The sequence below is a fragment of the Silurus meridionalis genome, chromosome 5 (assembly GCF_014805685.1).
Source record: "Silurus meridionalis isolate SWU-2019-XX chromosome 5, ASM1480568v1, whole genome shotgun sequence".
Taxonomy (NCBI): Eukaryota; Metazoa; Chordata; class Actinopteri; order Siluriformes; family Siluridae; genus Silurus; species Silurus meridionalis.
This window is the reverse complement of record NC_060888.1, coordinates 14147659-14169864: the sequence shown is the minus strand read 5'-3', so window position 1 is coordinate 14169864 and position 22206 is coordinate 14147659. Positions and strand designations below refer to the sequence as shown.

The 22206-nt window shown below is 36.2% G+C and overlaps 2 protein-coding genes across 4 annotated transcripts; both read right to left on the bottom strand.

The window, feature by feature from the left end:
* Positions 1–2322: 2322 nt before the first annotated feature.
* slc24a6a (solute carrier family 24 member 6a) lies at positions 2323–17452 on the bottom strand. 3 transcript variants are annotated; one of them, XM_046850418.1, is made up of 18 exons: positions 17103–17452; positions 16927–17030; positions 14664–14759; positions 11755–11831; positions 9369–9443; positions 9183–9267; positions 8910–9013; positions 8747–8821; positions 8630–8655; positions 8492–8545; positions 8247–8389; positions 7922–8076; positions 6168–6444; positions 3474–3640; positions 3271–3385; positions 3072–3184; positions 2905–2970; positions 2323–2753 (listed from the first exon to the last, which is right to left on the bottom strand). In XM_046850418.1, the coding sequence occupies exons 2-18, from the start codon at positions 17012–17014 to the stop codon at positions 2643–2645; spliced, it is 1827 nt and encodes a 608-aa protein (XP_046706374.1). In that variant the 5' UTR covers positions 17015–17030; positions 17103–17452; the 3' UTR covers positions 2323–2642. The 3 variants fall into 3 exon arrangements, with proteins under 3 accessions (XP_046706374.1, XP_046706373.1, XP_046706375.1); XM_046850417.1 differs by having other exon boundaries at positions 16927–17450; XM_046850419.1 differs by having other exon boundaries at positions 7991–8076; positions 16927–17447.
* A 2363-nt stretch (positions 17453–19815) lies between these two features.
* On the bottom strand, positions 19816–21755 carry zdhhc24 (zinc finger DHHC-type containing 24). The gene is made up of 3 exons (XM_046850414.1): positions 21010–21755; positions 20603–20880; positions 19816–20494 (listed from the first exon to the last, which is right to left on the bottom strand). The coding sequence occupies exons 1-3, from the start codon at positions 21321–21323 to the stop codon at positions 20202–20204; spliced, it is 885 nt and encodes a 294-aa protein (XP_046706370.1). The 5' UTR covers positions 21324–21755; the 3' UTR covers positions 19816–20201.
* Positions 21756–22206: the final 451 nt, after the last annotated feature.

Sequence of the window (22206 nt, the reverse complement as noted above, 5' to 3'; positions counted from 1 at the left end):
AATAGGCAGTGATTTAAATTGTTTTCTGAAACAGCAGGTCGTATAACCACAACCCCAACCCCACCACCCGTCAATGCTCTTTCTGTGTTTGTGTAATAAATATGCATTCACTTTTTTTTTTTTAAATCAATCATACTCCTGCATGTTTATCCAATTATTCAAACATCCAATCATGTGGTAGTGGCACAATGCAAATTCAAGTCGAGAGCTTCAGTTAATATTCACCTCAATTATCAGAACGAAACATTTTCCCCAGAAAACAGGACATTTGCCAAAGTGGCTCAAGCTGACAGAAAGGATTACGGAAATTAAGCACTTATTACAACCAAGATGAGAAAAGAAGCATGTTAGAATGTCACAAATGTAAGGCAGATGTGGGATAGCAGGAATAAACACATACTGAGTTTCACTCCTCTTAGCCAGGAAGAGAATCTGAGGCTACAATAGGCAGAGGGTAATTTAAAGTGTGGAGTTAAAGAATAGAAAATAATTACTTGTTTTTTAAATGACTAATTTAGATGAGCCTGTTCCTACTTGACATATCTATTTCCTCTGTTGTAGCCATTTAACTCAAGGTACAATGGGATGCTTTTCACTCAGTACAGTTGCAAAAATTGTTATTTGAGCTACCGTAGCGTTTCTGTCAGCTCAAAGCAGTCTGGGGATTCTCCTCTGACCTTTAACATCAGCAATGCATTTTATACTTGTGCAGAAATCTCACTAGATCAGCTATTGGAAAACATATTTTTGCTCCATTCTGGTGTTTCATGTGAACATTAACTAAATAAAAATTATTTCTAATCTATTTTTAAAACTAAACGGATACAAATCTTAATTTTCTGTTGTTTTATATGATGAAATGAAACCACTTGTCAGATTGCAGCATAACTGTTTAATTGCACTGGCAACAACATATATATTGTTTAAGAATACAGATAGAAGTGGAACCACTGTGAGGAAATGCACTCAGACATGTTCATTCATCACCGGAAAACAGAAAATAAGAAACTATCTAGCTCATTTTAGTGTGAATTGTTTGAAAAATGTACTGAACGTTAAAAAAAAATGCTAAAAAGAAACTATACACAGGTACTAAATCCATTGGGGGTCTCACAAAAAGAAAAAAAAAATCATAAATCTATACCAATAAAAGTAAAAACTAGTGGTGATTTTAAATAAACAATATGCTTATAAACCAGATTTTTTCTTTCGCTAAATGTAAATGTCATAACCTCCAAAGAATTAGTATTCATAGTACACATAAGCAGCTCAAAATTGTCGATATTCACTTTTCAGGTCCTTATTCACATTTATTTTTGAAAATGTCAGCGAAGATAATTTTCATTAAATGATTATTCTGAATTATATTAATTATTCAATTTTATATATATATTAAAAAAGCTGAGGAACCCAACAACGCACTAGTGTTTAAAGACTTGAAACGTATGAAAGTGTAGACATGTAAAATGTGTATTTTGTATGTAAAATGTGTAATTGGCATGACATAAAATAAACTGTAAAAGGTTTTTTTCTGGTTAATGAATCAAACTAAAATAATACTATTGTGCTATAATACTATAATAATATTCAAAAATAATGAAAGGTTTCACTTCATAATTTTTCCAAAGGAAACGTGATTACATCATAAATTACACACATACCAGTTTGCCTCATTGTGAAACTAAGGGCAGGACTGAATTGTTTTGTCTTGTTTATATTAACTACAGATTTTTCTTAGAGTAGAAAATGTACATGCACAATGTAAAGAGGTGACCCGTGTTTTGTAAACATTACATCCTGTGGCTTAAAACTTTCATTCCGTTTAATAATCATAACTGTAGTATTACAGGTTGAAAACCTGATCCAACAATTATATATTTTAAGAATGTTTACAGGACTGATATAAAGATCAGTTGTATAAACTATGCCTTGTTTAGCAGTGTAACAGTGTTCAGTCTTATTGGGGTCAAAAAGTGAAGTAAATGGTGAAATCAGCTTTGTTCTGTTTTGTCTGTGTGCTTGAATAGTGCTGAGTAAATACATATTTTACATATTTCTCTCTCTCTCTCTCTCTCTCTCACACACACACACACACACACACACACACACATATATATATATATATATATATATATATATGTGTGTGTGTGTGTGTGTGTGTGTGTGTGTGTGTGTGTGCGTGTGAGTGTGCATGTATATCTTAGAATTGTGTTTATTCAAGAATCAAAAGTGTGTTTACTTTTTTTTCTGTCTTTGGTGCTGCCATGTTTTTTTTCCAAAATATTTTGTAAGATTAATTTATACCCTTTAAATAAACTTTTAAATATGGCAAAAGGCAGCGTTTACTGATTCGACTTTAGTGACCCCTAGTGTCCAAACCATGAACTTCACCTTTGCAATGACGCCCAAAAATAGCTGGCTGCGTGCACTGCCAACAGCATGAGGACCATAGCTTTGTTCCGATATCCAATTGCATGAATACTTTGTATCAGCATCCTTAATATGCTTTATAACTTTCTAATCACTGACTGACCCACACAGAACTGGCTCCTCATGATGCAATTATTACAGTGATGTGATGTTTACTCCATAATCCAGCCTACATTTCAAGATGGCATTTCATTATCTGTGTTGGATGTAAACTACAGTGTCTCAAAGCAGATCGAGCAGAGAAGGAAGATGGCATACAAGATCAGAAGACCCAGGCCTAACCGGCGGTCAAGTCTCCAGTGATTCAAATGTACACTGAGAACCTGCAGAAAGTTAGAAGCACAAATATTCATGTGAAACAGATGCTTTAAGCTGGGTTCCCTTGTAGATAATAAAACATGATTAAATCTATGTAGAGTAAACACTGAATCACTAATGTTCTCAATAAAAAATGGCTTTAATATCAATACTCACTGTGAGAAAGACTGAAGCAAGTAGTAAAACAACTGAATACACCAGTTCTCTGCTATTAATGATGACCTGAGAAGGAAATTATTTGAAATAAGTTAAGCATTTCTTAAAACATATTATACCTAATAACAATGTTTCTCTGAATTTAAATTAAACTGGCATATACTAACCACTGAGCCATAATCCACCACAAGTGTACGCAGAGCCCACGGGAAACCAAGACCCAATAGAATATCAAAAATATTACTACCTATTGAATTAGAGACGGCCATGTCTCCCATACCTGAAATCCATAATGCACATACAAATCAAATTAGATTTTATAATTGATCTTCAACAATATATTTTCCTGAGAAGTCATACACATACCTTGTCGGGCAACTATAAGACTAGCCATACAGTCTGGGACGCTTGTGCCAGCTGCTAAGAAAGTGATGCCCATAATCACATCTGGGATGTCAAGTGTGTAACTGATTATGGTGACCTTAAACATGGAGAGTATGGATTAGAATATTATATAGGCAAAGTGAAATAAGGTAAATTCTTTTAATACATTTAAGTTTTAAACATACCATCCACACCATGAGGTAGGAAAAAACAGCAATCCAGAGTGTAGAAATCACAAAGGTGACCATGAACCAGCGCTCCCAGTGTGGCAGCAAGCAGTTGGGCACAGTGTAATAAAGCAGGCTGCTTAAAGGCCATGAGAGCAACCACTTCACCCGTTCACAGTACCCTCCTGTGAAAATATACACAAGAACAAGAAGAGTTTATACTTTGACTATACTGTAGATAGTTTACAAGCCAGTGAAGACTTTCTTTGGAAAAAGGAACTATTAAATAGCTCATTGCCAGAGAATTGATTGCAGTGGTGGACAGAAACAAAATATTTTTACTTCATGACATTTTAATGCATAATCTTGATGCACTACATTTTAAGAAAAACATGCAGAAAACATATATTTTGTTAAAAAGATAAACTGTCACAAGACTAAAACCGTTGCTGTTGTTTATGTCGTTAATGTATATGGTCTATATTGTAAAATTTATATTTGCTCTGTACGCCTTTCCCCCTATCGCACTGCTCCCAGTTCTGGAGAGAGTTCGCTAGGAAGGAGCCTGTCTCCTTCTGGTTGGCCGTTGTTTTGGCGGCTCTATCTGAGCCCCCCTTCGAGCCTAAGGCCATCCTCCAACCAAAATAACTTAAAAAATGCCAAGTCCTGTTTGCCGTACATCTGCCCTTGTGACTGGCTGAGTAATTACAAGATGTTAATTAATGAGCCCTTATAAGTTTTTAAAAGCATTATGAAATGCTGGCATACTGTCTGCAATGACATATGTGATTTGCAATGTAATATATCATGCAGTAGACAGAACTTCAAGATGTGGGAGCCAAAACAACAGGGTGATAAAAATGACTAAACCAGATATACAAGAAGACAAGTTGGGTCGAGTGCCACTGCTGATTAAAAAAAAAAACCTGTGGCAGCTGCTCTTGGCACCTGGACTGGTCTTTGGCACAGCTTTAAATAAACACCCCCTTTTGTCAGAAACATGATCATTAATGTGGAGATGGGTTTCACTGCAACAGGGGACAGAGGGAGCTATGTGGGATGCAGGGTTGGCCATATAGGTACTAGAACAGAGCATGAACAAACCTCTGAAGATTTACTGGGGATCCCATAATTAATTATGCAGTCAATTGTGGGATGGTTCTCCCCTCTGCAACTACAGTTCAGCCTGAGGCTTGATCACACATTCTCCAAAGGATATCATTAGTATTCTTTGCTGCATTTAGAAAAACAAATGAATCCTATAGACACTTTTGAAAAGAAAACAAAAGCCTCAAGGATTTTAAAAACCATAAATGCATGTCAGCAGATTTGCAAGAAGTTTTATATATAAAGGGAAAAAAGAAAAAACAGGCTTTCATTGTGTAATTTTAAAAGTAAACACAGCTTGCTGTTTATAGCCTAGCGATAAGCCTCCTACAACAGTATGGCCTCTAATACTTTACATTTATGAGAGGAAATCTTTTTCATTTTTTTTCTTTAAATTAGAAATAGACAAAATATGTGATAAAACAGATTACATAATACAGTGTGAAGTAAAATATTTGTTTCTACTAAAATCAATATTTTAACAAATTGAAGAGTTTCCACTTTCAGAATAACATGGAATATAGTTGGGTGAACAAGCAGTAACTCCAAACTGTTACATACTTGTCAAGTCAGCTCAAGTTTATTTCTATAGCGCTTTTTACAATGTACATTGTCTCAAAGCAGCTTTACAGAATATAAGAATTAAGGTGAATGATGTGTATTTATCCCTAATGAGCAGACTGGGGCGACTGTGGCAAGGAAAACTCCCTTAGATGTTATGAGGATGAAACCTTGAGAGAAAAACAAGACTCAAAAGGGAAACCCATCCTCATTTGGGTGATATTACTTGTGTGTTTATTAAATTCCTATTTTTTCCTAATTTCTCTACATATGTATACCTACTGTTTAGTTTTACCTTCAGTTCTACTGTATGCAGTCTCTCTTTTTTGCATTATCCTTTGATACTCAGGTTTTTATTTCACTGCAACTTTTGTATTTGAATCTTGAATATTGTTAGCTAGAATTGAAAAGATTCTTTGTGAAACTGGATGACCCTTTGTAATCTTCCCATGTTTCCACCACATTGGCAGCCAAAACACATATATAAGGTTCATAATGATAATGGGAGATTCTCAAAGTTGAACCTCTCACCTACTCAAGCATAACACTGTTGTCAACATTTTTGTCAGGTTTTTCAATTATTCTGAATTTACAACTGCTCAAAGAAAGCGTCCACATCTGTTTTATGAAAGTCATGTTATGAAAGCTGATGAAATTACTTGTCTTATCTAAAGGTAATTGTACTGTATTTGTAAATGTATTTTGTTAGCAAACCTTCTGGTGAAAAAGTGGGAATCCGTTCCAACTTAGTTATCATTAGAAGTATGTACGTGGAAAAAGTAATATTTTTTTAAGCAATTGAATTTGCTTTGTAGACAATCTGCTGATCTAATCTGTCTAAAAATGCAAAGTACATCCCTTTGACATCCTGTCTAGTCCAATTTAAAATGAGCATCACTAATGAGGTCAATCCCAAATGAGGCCATGTCTCAAAATAGCAGAATACTAGCATACATACCTGCACCAGTTCAGGGGACCAGTTACAGTATATTCACATACCAAGCAGTCTTGTATTATTTCACATTTAGCAGAAAATTCACTAGCCTGGCACAATCAGAGGATTAAATGGTTGTTCTTCTTCTGCCTCTTCATCCTCCTCTGTGACTTTGGACTGTGTGTCCCCCATGCCTTCCACTCTTGCTGTTGTCCCCCCATTGCCCCATGTCCTTGCCTCTTCAAGAGGTTGGGTCTCACTGTCCATGTTGTCACCATTTTCCAGTCCCCAGGGTGCTCCGTCCATTCCTGGGCTTTCCTGACTGGGAATTTCTCCTACACCGCTGCCACTTTCCCCTGAGCTCCGGCCTAAGATCAGTCTCTGCCTCTGTCAGATAAGATGAAGAGGAAATATATTGATAGAGGGGAGAAATGTTAATTTATATGTTCTGTTTAGATCTGACGATTATATTTGATTTAAAACCAAAATAAACATTATAGACCAAATATGAAGTCGATTTGTAAACAGTGAACAGTGCATGAAGGGTTAAAAGCATTAAATTCTGCTTATTTATAGACAGCCAAAACTAAGCATGATGGGAAGCAGAGCATAAAGAAGTCTTTGCAAGGAGAAAAGGCAGAATTGCAAGAGACAGGCAGACACGTCATAATGCAACCATGATGCTAACCCATGATGCAAATGTTTTGTTAATGGAAAACACAGACATGGGAAACGGAGGGGAAAAAAATATAAAATATCAAATCTTTACTTCAGAGAAGACGTATTCCAGTACATAGAATATAGATACATACATCAACATATTTCAGGGCAGATATGTCAATATATCTACAATAGTTTCTACAGATAATGTATACACTTACTGTATTCATTAATGCATTAACCTTACACTTTTATACAAAAAGTCCCAACACCTAACATGATTTATCTTAATTTTTCCTTCGATTTGTCATTTAAGGGGTGAGAAGGATGGTCCATGGATGGATAGTGATGTTTGTACATCAACTTTTTCCACCTTTTTTTAATTATTATTATTTTTTTATACATTTTCCTCTGAGAAACCTTGTCCTCCTCTCCAAGGCAACACTTTTTTTTACACATATTAACCGTTGGTCATCAAAGTTGCATAGGTATGAACACAGATTTCAGAAACCAAGAATAAATGAACAAATGTGGGTCTGTGTCATACAAATGTTAGATTATTTGTATGTTAATTAAAATTCATTATTTGTAAGTTTATTGTGTCCCAACACCTTACTAAATTGATGTATCTAGATTTTTCCCTTAATCTGTCACTTGTCTTTATATAGACAATAAAACTAAGCCCTCACGATGCACACGGTAATCAGTATTGGGTTTCTCACTATTCAACATTTCTTACTATTCAACAAGTACATATGGAATAAAAGAAAAACAGAGAAGGTTGTAGATAATTGCATCAAGTAGTGGAGGTCCATGCAATTATTTTGTTTGTTTATTGTTCCAATAAGTATGAAAGTATGAAAATGCTAGACAATAATTACCAAAGAATGTTAAAGATTTATGCTAGTTATTTTGGTAAAAAAAAAATTCAATATATACAAACTCTAGCTTTTATCTTGACAAAAAAAAGGATAGGAAATAAAGAAATAAATGTAAATAAATTAAAAACATCTAAATTAAGTAATGTAGCTAAGTAATAAAACCACTTTCTTACCCAATAGTGTTAGCAGCATTAATATGTGCACACTGCAAAAGTCCTGTGTCTGCCAGTCAGCTAGCGTGCAGGATGAGTGGATGGGCATTACCTCAGCGATAAGCATGTATCCAGCCATGCTGAGGTGCAGGATGAGTGGATGGGCATTACCTCACGATAAACATGTATCCAGCCATGCTGAGGTGCATGCAGGGAGAAAATTGGTGGTGGGGGGCTTGCCTCTGATAAGGTGAACTGGTGAGGATGCAGACTCATCAGCTCATCCACCATCACTACGGCTGAGTCCTGTTCACTTGCACACTGACCTGAAGAGTGCAAAGTGTTTAAAGTGTTTCTAATCATTAGTGGAACAATAAACAGCTTTCTTTATCTACTATTACAGTACTTTGTATGTATAACACACTTTAGTTTATTTAATAAAGGAGTACAAGCAACACACACACTCATACACACACACTCATACACACACACATACCTTTCTTCATCAGAATCGCAGAAGTGTCACAGTGTGTGCTAGCTTCTTCTGCTGCTACATCTTGTCGTAGGCTGCTGACCAAGCATGGCTGTCCAGGTATACCACACCTCATTTCCACCCAGCCCCAGATTTGACCATTAAATCTGAAACATAGCCAATACACACACATGCACATAATGAGTCATCATTTCTATCATTAAAACTTTACGTAAAGCATTTACTTTCAATAACTAATCATTACGTACTTCATGATAAGGATGTAAATTCCATACATTGATATGAGAATAATAGTCTCCCACCTGTGCCAACCAAACAAAAGTCTGAGATTCTGTTTAAACATTTCTTTACCATTTCAAATAAAGTGAAAAAGCACTGGAGCCTACCAGAGAACTTTCTCATCATAAATGATCTGCAAGGCAACAATAAATCAAGTTTAGAAAAAGAGAGGAATATGAACAATAGCTTTATATTATACAACATGTAGTTCTAGGATGTCTCACCAGAATTAAAGCCAAGACCGAGATGATGTAGTACACGGAGTCCCGGAAGAGAGGCCACCAAGTGAGAAGGATCGTCTATGTGAAAAAAGGAACCGAGATCTCACCAGATATGTATATATTTTTCTTTTATGTAAAGAATTTTCTTGGAAAACAAATCCTCTACCTGTCCAGCAAAAATTCCGCAAACTCCAATGATTACTAGGATATTAAACACAGCTGAACCCACTATAGTGCCAACTCCCACATCTCCTTTAGTGATGAATACACCTGAGACAGTGTTATATGCAATTGATTAGAGGGAAATCATAAAAAAATAATAATAATAATAATAATAATATTAATATCAATATTATTATTAATATTAATATTAATATTAATAATATTATTAATATTGTATCAACTATCACTAATCTGTTAAAAGTTCAAGGAAACTGACCAATCAGAGAGGTAAAGAGCTCTGGAGCAGAACTTCCTGCAGCCATGAAGGTGGCCCCAGCAACATCCTCACTCAGATGAAGGTTCTGCAAATCAAAAGGTGCTAAAGATCTACTGTACAAAAAAGGGTATGTGTTTTTACATAGATAATGCCAGAGAGCAGAAATTATGACACAACAGAACTGACCTTACATATCTTTTCCAGAGATGGAACAAAATATACGTCACAGACAATAGCCAGGGCGTAGAACATGTAAACAGCCTGCAGATAAAACATATGTAAAAAAAAAGAATATTTAAAAACTAAACTAGGCTTTGCAGTGACTACCAAGCTTCCTAAAGCTATATATAGACTGCTGTGTAAAGATTTCTTCAATACATTCTAATGATTCTCAGTGTAGAAGAGCCTACCTTGGCCCAAGAAATGGGCATTAGATAAGTGGAAAACTGCCTTCTGGTCTGATCATTTCAAAATGATAAATTACTGAATGTAACTAGCATGTCTTTTTTTTAAATGAACAGAGGATGGACAGACAGTTCCTGAATGTATGGTTCCCACTATGATGCATGGAGAATGTGGGGTGGTGTGGGGGTGCTTTGATGGTGACATTAGTAATTTGCTTAAAATTGACTTAAATTTGAGTTAACCAGCATGGATGGTTTTTGCCATCCCATAATTCATCTAGGTTATTTAAGAATTATTTGTTTGAGAAGGAGATTAATGTTGTGCTGCATTAGATGGTTTGGGATTAGTTGGACCAAAGAGTGAAGGAAAAGCCACCAACAAGTGCTTAACATTTCTGGGAACTCCTCAAGAATCTTGGAAAACATTCCAGGTGACAACTTTATGAGGATGACTATGAGAATTTCAAGAGTGCACAAAGATGTCATCAAAAGAAAAGTTGGCTATGTTGAAGAATCAAAAAAAGAATGGATTATTTAACATGTTTTTATTTTCTACGTAATCCCTTACATTTTCTTTCATAGTTTAGATGTCTTCAGCATTAATGTACAAAAAAATAAAGAAAAAACACTAAAGAAGAATGTTGGCAGCAGTCGTGGACAGTAAGGAAGTAAATGCAATTTGTTACTGTACATAAATAGCTTTTTTGTGTATGTGTACTTTACTTTAGCATTTCCATTTAGCGAGACTTTTACTTTAACTTCACTACAGCTCAAAAACTGTCCTTTTTTTCTCAACTATATTTTGCTAAATTAGTCATTCCTTTTTATTTATGAGTGGATAAAAAGTTAACTGGTCAAGTCACCAATCAGGGTAGAGCGAGCGCTCTGTTTTAAACTTGTTTTGATTGCCACTTGATGGTGTCTACTTAGCACCAACATACAGTTCAGCATCAGTTCAACAGAAAGCAGAATATTTTAAGAGTAATACATGATGGAAGAATCTCCTGACTCGAACTTGTCACAGCACTTGTGACCCTTTTTAAAAATAGGGTTTTGGGCTCATGATAATTTTAATAGATATCAATCAGTATTTGACTGACTAATATCATTCTATTAATAGATTAGTGTGATAAGAGTAACATAACATAAAGAGTCTTTTTACATAAACTAAGCTGATTAAGCAAAGAGGCTTGTGAGAAAAATGATAATAGGAACATTACAGCCATAACAAATTATAGTATTTTGGATACTTACGTACATTTGAAGGCAAATACCTTTGTACTTTTACTCAAGTGAAAGTTTAAAGTTAGCAATTTTACTTTTAGTATATTTTACCTAGTGTAACTTTACTTTAAATGAAGTTCATGGTTTTTGTATTTTGTCCACCACTGATAGAGAGAGAGAGGTGTGTGCTTTCTAAATCATGTCTAATTAATAAACTTTCCACAGACTCTAATCAAGTTGTAAAAACAGTTCAGCAATAATCAAGAGAAATGGGAGGCACCTGAACTCATTTTTAAGTGTTTGTTGCAAGCGGTCTGAATACTTATGTATGTGCATGTAATATTTCAGGATTTTTAGTATTACAGACATGTGGGTACTGAGTAAATAAAAAGATTTACAATTGTAAAATCAGGCTGCAACAAATTAAAAAAAGTGAAGGAAGACTTTCTGAATGCACTGTATATATATATATATATATATATATATATATATATATATATATATATATATATATATATATATATATATATACATACACACACACAAACAATAATCCCCCATTAATTTACTTTATTTTATCATTAATAATTATATTTTTATTAAAATGTCATTATTTAAACATAAATCTCCATAAAAACTATTTAAAAAATTAAATAAATAAGGTTGTTGGTCTATCGTTCTAACCGCGAGAGACCGGGAAAATCAGCAAAACATATTAGTTATGTAGAAAAAGTATATTTATATATAATACCATATTTGTGTGTATTTGTATGTATGCATAATATTAAAAAAAAAATGACGTGTTTTGCATTGATGTTGAAATTAAACACTTAAAACTCTGTTCTCCATTGCATTTTATACACACTGTTTTGCTTTCATTTCTATACACAGCAGATCGTAAAAATCTTTGAGTACACTAACTTGTAGTTCCTGCAAAAACTTACACAGAGGGTATGCAGCAGCAGTGCCCCATGCCTTCTCTCCTCCTTAGTGAAAGCATCTTCGGGAAATTCATTGATCGCTGTGTGTGTGTGTGTGTGTGTGTGTGTGTGTGTGTGTGTGTGTGTGTGTGCACACAAAGAAATACACAGTCCATTAGTAAAAGGTTTGAGATAGAGTGAGCAGTTAAAATTATTGACATAAAAGCAGCTGAAAACCTCCACAGCGTTTCTTTGACCGTGTGAGAGAGCTTAAGTGCTTCCATTTAAAAAGAAATGCATACATTTAATAAGCATATTTTTACGCTAATAAATTTTTAATATACAATAAATTGCGTCATTATCATTTTTACTGTCTTTCTAACACTGCAAAAAAATTATATCTTAGCAAGTCGAATTTAATTGAATTTGAAATTTAACCAATAAAAATAAGTACAAAAAATACAAATGTGATACATGTACAATATATGGACAAAAGTATTGGGACACCTAACTTTTCCAGGCATATGTGGTTCTTCCTCAAACTGTTGCCACAATGTTGGAAGGTAGCGTAACACAAAATTTTCCTTTCATCTGAACTATCAGACCCAAACATGTTCCAGCATGACAATGCCCCTGTGTACAAAGCTAGAAGCATGAAGATATGGTTTACATAGGATGGAGTGGAAGATTTTCAGTAGCCTGCTATAGAGCTCTGACTTCAACCCTATTAAAACACCCTGGGGATTAATTGAAACACTGACTAAAACTCCCAGGCATGTCACTAATGCCCTTGAAACTGAATGAGCACAAGTCTCTACAAGCACACTTCACAATCTGGTGGAACATCTTTCCAGAAGAGTGGAGGTTATTATAACAGAAAATGGGGACTAAATTTGAAATGTGATGATCAAAAATCATATACAAATCTTATAGTCAGGTGTCCTCAAACTTTTGTCCAGATAGTGTATTTAATAATAATTTAAGCATGAAAGGACTAAAAGCCTATTCAACTCCTCTGTTGGACTCATTAAAAGTTATACTACAAAATACAGAAATTAGTAGATATTCCTCAGCCAGTGGCTGGTCAAAAGAAAGCTGGGGTCATTGTACTATCTGTTTAATCTTTAGTAAGATAAGAGCAATGCTCTTCTTCTGACTGCACATTTAACTCTGTGCTAATATGAGATTTTTTTGTACAGAAAACAGAAATCTCATATAATCTGTAGCTGGTTAGATACAGTGGTCAGGGCCCAAGGCAGCAGACTTGCTTACATTAGCGCACTCAAAAATATTTCAGTCTCCATATATAGATTTGTTCCTTGTAGAAACTGCTGCACAAGAACACTTCTGCTGAACATGTTGTTAAATGGGTAGTTTACCAACTAACAACTGCTAACAGTATAAAACATTTTAGAAACTGAATGTGATCATGCATGTGGAAAACTAATTCCATATACTGTACAAAAATCAAGCTTCCATGTCGATTATCCATTAGTACTGTACATAGCTGGGATTGAATTTCTGATGGTTTGAGGTTTCTTGTCTGAAATATTATCATTGTCTTGATGACATTACTTTTCTTCAGAGGTCCAAAAAAACATCTGGGCGTACCCTGATGCTGAAATATAACTATTGAGGAAAATGCTACATCAAGGAACGTTAACAGAAACAAATTGCTGTATGTCAAGTGAAAGTAAAAGCAAAATAAATACCACAAATCTCCTTAAAAGTGTTTGAACTGAGACAGTGTTGGAAATCATCAGCAGATTACAACAGTTTTCTCACTTTATAAAAACATGGACTAAAATGTTCAACTTCACAGTTTGACTTGACAGAGTGTAAACATGCGATGCATTTCTGTTGCTTGTTTAAATTCTTTGTTCCGTTCTGGCCTTTTTTTTTAGGGATCATCACACTCAGGGCCAAGTATAATATCACAAAAGGTATTTATTCCTGGTTTGATGCTCTTCTGTTTAATTACATAAAAGTGGATTTATCCCCAACCCCCCACCCCAATCGACACTACCCTTCAATTCGATATGTTCGATATTGTAATTAGATAATGTTGTGATGATTGTTAAATTTTAACTCATGTTCACAGGGATTTTACAAAGCAGACAGAACGAAGAATCGAGTTCACACACTGCTGGAAGCAGATTGAATTATCAAAGACAGCTGGCTTCACAGAGAGCCAAGGCAGAGAGACAGAGACACATTGCTGTAGGTGAGTGATTAGAGGGCTGATCGGTGGAAAAAAGGCCATGTGACGTGTTTCTCTAAAGCAACATGCTTTGACTGCTTAAAACAGACCTTCCTCTGTTCGAAATTACAGATTCGGCTGCTTAGCAACGTCAAGCCTCAAAGGGGGCTTGGCTCGGAAGGAGGCAGCTGTCTGTAAATGATGAGAGAGAAAAAGATGGAGTAGCAAAACAATGGAAAAGTAAAGCAGTGCTATTAAAGCAAGAAAGAAGGAATAAATGAGAGAGAGGGTGGAGAGAGAAAGAGGGTCATGCAGGCAGAGAGGGGAGAGAGAGAGAGAGAGAGAGAGAGAGAGAGATACATAGATAAAGTGCAATAGAGAGAGACAGGAAGGAGGGTGAGAAAAGAAAGACAATAAGAGAGAGAGAGAGAGAGAGAGAGAGAGAGAGAGAGAGAGAGAGATACATAGATAAAGTGCAATAGAGAGAGACAGGAAGGGAGGGTGAGAAAAGAAAGACAATAAGAGAGAGAGAGAGAGAGACAGACAGACAGACAGACAATGTGTGTATATTGTTAAATTATCTGCTTTACCTAAAAGAAATACTAGCATTTATTCCTGCCTCTTTTATGACCAGTTTGTGGCACTCACCTTTCTAACAGCTCTGTGCTGGAATTTCCTCATAAATCTGGGAAATGAGTAAATGGAAATGGAAATGAAACTGTCTGATACTCACCAGTTCGTGGTTGACTGGATGTTTGGTTCAATTCTCCATTCTGCTGAGTCAGTTTTCGCTTAGACCAAATCAGATCTAAATCTTTATCAGGGGGATCTGTAAAACCACATCTATTAAATTACATTTTATAATTATAAATATTATTACTCTTATATTAGAAATAAGCTCAAACATCAGCACATAATACAGACACAGGACTGACTAAGCTTCAGTGATGAGATGACACTCCTTGTGTTTTTAAATATGCAATTACAAAGAGCTACAAAATTACTAAATGACTAAAATGACAAGCTGAAATGTTACACCAAAGTGAACCAACTGTCATGGAACAAAAACCAATGTGACAGAAAATTGTGACCAAGAAAATTTATCTGGAGAGTCATATCAGTGTGATGGTAAGGTCAGGGAGGAGATTTCTTAGAAATATCACAAAATTCACATTTGCTTATGGAATTTTGGGATGGCAGGAAATATTTTTTAAAAAATGTCAAAAGATGTAAGAAGATTTTGTTCACTGATTGGAGAGAGTCTACAGATCATCCTAAAAAAAATAAAAAAATTAATTTGGGCCTAATTTGGAAACAATGTTCATAGTCATAACTTTTTAAAAGCCATCCATAAATGTTCAAAGCAGACAGTTTCTACGGACCCTGTGGCATCATTTTACTCCAGTAAAATGTTTGCTAATAAACAGTTTGCTAATAAAAACAGTTTGCTAATAAAATAGGGCCAACAAATCTGACTGTAAAACCATTAAACAGGATGTGGGTAACTTTGTGAAATGATCTAAGCTAGAAATCTGGAAACAGGGAAATTCACTTATATTCTATTGTACACAAGGTAAGTTTCAACAACAACAAATAAACTAGCTTGTCTAGAAAACTAGCTTGTCTCACGAGATGTGTATTATGGGCCTGAAAAAAGGCTCATAAATGAAACCAGGGCTGACAAAGAGATCTATACTTTTAATTTTTAATTCATTTTTACTACTGTATGTTAAATTCTTGCTACTTTTCCAACCAATGATTAGCTATTAACTATCAAATAAAACTATTAAAGCTTAATGTATTGCCTTTTTAGGTGAAGGTGTGTACACACAGGCCACTGCAGAACTTTACACTAGCTCCTTTCTGCTATGTAGCAATAGCCTCAAGTATTGATAAAATTGTGTTGGTATAGTATGCAAAGTATCAATTCTAATATATCGATTCTATCTTATATTTTGTTAAAAGTTTGTTTGACTATGATGTTCAATCATTGATTTACCAATGCAAATAAAGGACAAGCCCATTGCAGACCATTTAATATAAATGATCATAGCTTTCAGGAAAGCTTTTCGAATAAGTATTGGTATCAGTATTGATACTGGTCTTGAATATATATATATATATAAATAACATACACTGTATTGCCAAAAGTATTGGGATTTTTAAACATTGCATTCCACATTTAGTCCCAATTTGCTCTTATAATTTCCTCCACTCTTCTGGGAAGCTGTTCCACTAGATTTTGGAGTGTGCTTATGGATATGTGTATTAATCAGCCACAAAGGTATTACGAAAGGTAGATACTGATGTAAGTGTTGAGGCCTGGGGTGCAGTCAATGTTCCAATTCATCCCAAAGGTGTTCAGTAAAAATAAGATCAGAGCTCTATAGCAGGCCACTCAAGATCTTCATCTCCAAAGCACATAAACCATATCTTCAAGGAGCCCACTTTGTGCACAGGGGGCATTGCCATACAGGAACAGGTTTGGGTTTCCAAGTTCAAATGAATGCAAAATTTTATAAAGACGTCCTATACAATCGAGTGCCTCCAGTTTTGGAAAAGAACCACATATAGCACGACAGGTCAGGTGACCCAATACTTTTTTGAATATAGTGTGTGTATATTATATATATATATATATATATATATATATATATATATATATATATATATATATATATATATACACATACATATACATATACATATATACAGAGTCTGGGGTTCCCAGATACAGCATTATTATTTATCTTTATTTTATTGACATCTGTGACAGAAGACCCCAGAATTAATATACTGCTCAGGTTTAGAAATCACTGACTGCACCTTTAACGTTGTAGTTGTAATTGTTACATAAAGGTGCACCACATTAGATTGCACGCAACTGAATTAATCAATTTAATCTAGTACATCTGATATATTTATTGCTTTTTTCATGCACAAAAAAAAACAAACAAACATGAAATGCACATTTTCTGAAAAAGGACAGCACGCACCTGTTACGCGGAGAAGCCAGCTGAGGGCGATGAGTCCAGCGCATACACACAGTCGCGTGCGGAACCTGCTCTTCCACACCGCCTTCATCACGCCTCTGCTCAACCTTTAAAAGTCACAAAACATGGCGATGCTCTAGACAGAGACAGAGAAAAGGGCTCGTTTGTTTTATTCTTGCCTGCATGCACGAACTCGCGATTCTCCTCAAAATTTGCTAGATATGTCGTTTCGGTTTGGGTCTCCACACAGCTCCACACAGCATCCTCACACTCCCTCGACAGAAAAGCACGTTTCCACTCCACACGAGCCAGACGCAGCTGCATTCATGAGAGGACAACGGTGCAGAGATAATTTGAGGAAAATCCCCTGTCTCAGACCATATGCATTGTTCATCGCCTGCTTAAGCATCCGTGCCCCCCCTCCGTGTTCCCTTACACACTTCGTCGCTGAGGGTGTTTCCCAAGCAAAGCACCACTAGTGCGCCCTCATGGAGGATCACTGAGGAAAAACACAGCAAGCAATAGCCACAGCAAGAACATAGAAACAAGCATCATCTAATACAGGCCTATACTCCAGGTTCAAATAGAAAGTGTATCACTAAGGAAAAATAGTACCAACGCAGGGGTGGTACACAAATCCTTCGCTCAAGCGAAAACACTTCAATGTGGCTGGATTACAACAATTCTGCATAGATGAGTGGACCAAAAATCCTCCACAGCACTGTAACAGACTTGCAATGAGCAATAATTCAGCCACATTGGAGGGTTTTCAAGCATGAACCGCCTTTTCATGCCACAGCATCTCAATAGGATTGTTTTCCCTCAATAATAAAAACCTTTATTTGTTCTTCGTACTTCTCACCTCTGTACCACCGCTTGAGCATGAACAAATCAGAATTCATTAGTTCATTAGGCTAAATGAAACAGCCATAAGAGAAAAATGGTAAGATGCTCCATTATTAAACAGGAAAGTAAAAACTTTTTTTTGTTTAGAAATCTTATGTACTTGGTCTTTAACTCAGTTTTTTTTTTGTGATTTATCACGACACATTTACATACTTGATAAACACTATAAGAACTGGTGGCCGACCAAAATTACCCAAGAGCACAACGATGACTCATCCAAGAGGTCACAAAAGCAAAGAACTGCAGGCCTCACTTGCCTCAGTCAAGGTCAGTGTTCATGACTCCACCATAAGAAAGAAACTGGGCAAAAATGGTCTGCATGGCAGTGTTCCAAAACGAAAAACCGCTGCTGAGCAAAAAAGAACATAAAGGCTCATCCCAATTCTTTTGGGAAAATACTCTGTGAACTGACGAGACAAAAGTTTAACGTTTTGGAAGGTGTGCCCCATTACGTCTGGCGTAAAAAAGTAACACCGCATTTTAGAAAAAGAACATCATACCTACAGTAAAATATGGTGGTGGTAGTGTGATGGTCTGGGGCTGTTTTGCTGCTTCAGGACCTGAAAACCTTGCTGTGATAAATGGAACCATGAATTCTGCTGTTTACCAAAAAATCGTGAAGGAGAATGTCCGGCCATCTGTTCATGACCTCAAGCTAAAGCAAACTTTAGTTCTGCAGCAGGACAATGATCCAAAACACAACAGCAAGTCCATATCTGAATAGCTGAAGAAAAACAAAAGTCCTGACCTGAATCCTTTTGAGATGCTGTGGCATGAACTTAAGGTTCGAAAACCCTCCAATGTGGCTGAATTACAACAATTCTGCATAGATGAGTGGACCGAAATTCCTCCACAGCACTGTAACAGACTCATTGCAAGTTACCGCAAACGCTTGACTGCAGTTGTTGCCGCTAAGTGTGGCCCAAAGAGTTAATAGTTTTAGGGGACAAACACTTTTTCACACAGGGCCATGTAGTTTTGGTTTTTGTTTTCCCTCAATAATAAAAACCTTCATTTAAAAACTGCATGTTGTGTTCACTTGTGTTATCTTTTACTAATATTTGAATTAGTTTGATGATCTGAAACGTTAAAGTGTGACACACATGCAAACAAATAAATCAGAAAACACGTTCACCACTGTAGCCATTCCTACTGCAGAATCTAAGTGCAATCCTCCTTGCTAACTCCTTCATCACTGAGGGTGTTTCCCAAATAGAACATTATAGCGCAACTTCATGGAGGATGAAAGCCACTCATATTTCATTTTTATTCAAGTCTAGCAAGCCATTATTGGAGAACTCTATGAACAAATCTAATAGAGGATGTTTGATTTACCAGGTTAGAGAGATTGGAATTGCAAAATGCATGATAGCCTTTGAAAGGTTTAACTAAGACTGCAGGATGCATTTTTCTTTTTGGATGTGATGTTGATTAATGATTTTTAGACCCCATATTTATATTAAACATATGCAAATAGAGCAAATAGAAACAAATGCTACATGCAAACATCATTCCAGTAAGGTACAGGGAATTATATTCTGCACCACAATACAAATTACTATGCTGCAATGTTAAAACATCATACTCAGTGTTTACATGGTTAAATGATATTTTATTGTTTCTTTGGATAAACTCTAACATAACTTCGAAGAATATATATACACATATATACACATACATACATATACATGTACCTATATATATATATATATATATATATATATATATATATATATATATATATATATATACACACAGTTTATTAACTCCTTAAGACCTTGGCATACAGATTTCAGCATGTTATTTGGCACATCAATGACTGATTAAAAAATATAATAAAAAAAATACACGAGTAAATAAAATATATAGTGCATACAAGACAAAATCCATTTACTGCAATAGCATTCAGTTGGTTTGCATTATAACCGTGTGCTGGGATATAAGACAAATGTATTCATTGCAACATCCACATCACATTATACTCTTGGACAATACATATGTATTCCATCAAAATCATTTTAACAAAAACAAAACAAAACAAAAAAAACATTTATATATACATTGATTTGGCGAACTAACTTGGGAAAAAAATAACATGAAGATTTCTTGCTGGTACCCAAGATGCAAGGTGAGCTGGTAATTGTTTAAAAGTAGCTGGTAGATTATTCATTCAGTGCACAGTTAGTGCGATCAATGCTTCAAATCTACTAACGTTCAATCGCTTTACATTACCAACAGGTCTGGCTTAATTTGACCATGGACAGCTGTGCACAACCAATCAGACTGCTTGTCTCTACAGCATAGCTTGCTAGGATTTGAAGAAGAAATCAAAAGCTTTTCAAAATTACAGCCAACTTAGCTGCGCCGAGCCTTCACTGCTTGGGCTCAAGAGATCCAGTGACTTTGAAGTTGATGCCGTCGCCGGGAAGGGAGGAGGGAATAAGAGGACATAGCCAGCAGAAGTACCAGTGCTCTCCCAAACACTCACGGACGTTGGCAAGTACTCCGAGACTGTACGGCCGCCGGGCTGAATACCATTCCCTCGTCGTCTGCCCTCTCAGCATCAAGCCCACATGGAAAAAAAGGAAAGCGGAGACCAGCAGGAAGCCCACAACACATGCGTCGGCAATAAAGGCAAAGGTGAAGGCTTGAGCGGTCACCTGACCTGTGAGCAAAGAAGAAATAAAAGACATATACATAAAATGACCAATGGCTAAAACAGATGACTAGACCAGAGACAAACCATCTTTACACATCAAGAATTAGCACTTACCAGTGACCAGCATAATCCATGGCACCATGAGCAGCATGAAGCTGTGAACAGTAACACCTTCCTTTAAGATGACAATAAAGACCTCAGCGTTCATCACCACAGCGTACAGCAGGCCAGCCCACATGAACAGCAGACTGCTCAGGAAGAAGCGGTAATTGCGGAAGCCCACACACTGGCCGAAAAAGACACAGTGGTGATCCCGGCGCAGGACACACACTTTGCAGTCATAACAATGCGAGCACCTTGGAGGAGTGTGTGTCTCACAGGTGTAACAGTACCTGTTAGTGGAAGAAAAACAGAAGGCTGCCCTAATAGCACTCAAAATATCCACATACGCGGTGTGCCAGGGTTAAGTGAGATCTGGAAATATGAAACAAATACTCTGCAAATGAAATTTGGTCAATTACCTCCAACCCTGCCCCACGATATCTCCATTAAGAAACACTCCACGGATACTTGGGCTGGTTTTAAGGAACAAAAAGGCGTTCCATGTTATGTTCCCCAGCATGAAGTACTGGGCCAGCAGATGCATTGTCTTCCAGTGAGCAGACCACTCTGATGCTTTCAGTGCTGGGTCCAGGGGGGCCTCCATCAACACCAGATAGCTCACTTCAGCCGTGATGGAAACCACCAGAGCTGTATTGAGTATGATGGGAAGGTGACGACAACCTTTCTCCATCCCACACCACACTTTATTCCCGAAATTCACCATCTTCACCATTTAGCAGCGTTTCCTCTTACACTTCTACTGAAGCACCACTAATTATGTATTTAGCGTCTCGATACTAAATTCATACAAAACCATAACTAGTTTTTAACTCTGCCAGGTGTCACAATGTAGTCGAATGTACATTAACATTTACCACGAGAGGGGTGTATTCTTGTCAAAAAACAATCCAAAAAGCCTTGTAAAGCTGCCTTTCACGTTTAGCAAGCGTGGTAAGTTAGCTGGTTAGCTACAATTATGGCACATGAAGAACAGCTGCACTGTTTCACATCGGCTCAGGAGGTTGATAGCGACGTATCATAAACTTAAACTATTTATACCAACGTATCGATTTATTTTCTTCTACGGTATTTATAGTTGTGTTTGGAAATGAGTTCTGAACTCTGAAATGTAGCTAAAGAGCTAGCTAGCTAACTACCTAAAAAAAAAGGGGCAGGGGCTCATCATTTTTGTGTTACAATTTTAAGCGTTCCTTAAGAGCAAACGGTTGGGACACACTGGTTCCTACTTCACCAAAAAAGAAAGGAAGAAAATACAATGTGTTCTGTTGATGTCCGTATAACTGGTGATTTTACATTCATTTAATTTCTTTATGATTATGATACACTTACACTTTTACATTCAAGCACAATGCACCCCCCCGTGTTCACAATAAAACAATAAATCACAATAGCCCAATAATTTATGAGAATAGACGAAAATAATAAACACAGGCATATGTATTTGTTTATACATTTGTCAGTCTCAAAACGGACACAATTGCTCTGTTCCCATTTCACGGAGGATCCCTAAATCCCCAATCCCTAAATCTTTTAATCTGATTGCAGTTGTTTAGGTTGTGAGTGTTTTCGCCATAACATCTTTCATGCGCAGTGAT

What these genes read in the sequence shown, in the direction of transcription:
- slc24a6a (XM_046850418.1), bottom strand. Translation starts at nt 17,014, where the DNA reads ATGAAGGCGGTGTGGAAGAGCAGGTTCCGCACGCGACTGTGTGTATGC. An exon ending in TGCGATTCTGATGAAGAAAG is followed by an intron (nt 8,077 to 8,246) that starts GTATGTGTGTGT and finishes TGCACTCTTCAG; the next exon opens with GTCAGTGTGCAAGTGAACAG. An exon ending in TTGCTTCAGTCTTTCTCACA is followed by an intron (nt 2,754 to 2,904) that starts GTGAGTATTGAT and finishes AACTTTCTGCAG; the next exon opens with GTTCTCAGTGTACATTTGAA.
- zdhhc24 (XM_046850414.1), bottom strand. Translation starts at nt 21,323, where the DNA reads ATGGTGAAGATGGTGAATTTCGGGAATAAAGTGTGGTGTGGGATGGAG. An exon ending in ATCGTGGGGCAGGGTTGGAG is followed by an intron (nt 20,881 to 21,009) that starts GTAATTGACCAA and finishes TTCCACTAACAG; the next exon opens with GTACTGTTACACCTGTGAGA. An exon ending in ATGGATTATGCTGGTCACTG is followed by an intron (nt 20,495 to 20,602) that starts GTAAGTGCTAAT and finishes CTTTGCTCACAG; the next exon opens with GTCAGGTGACCGCTCAAGCC.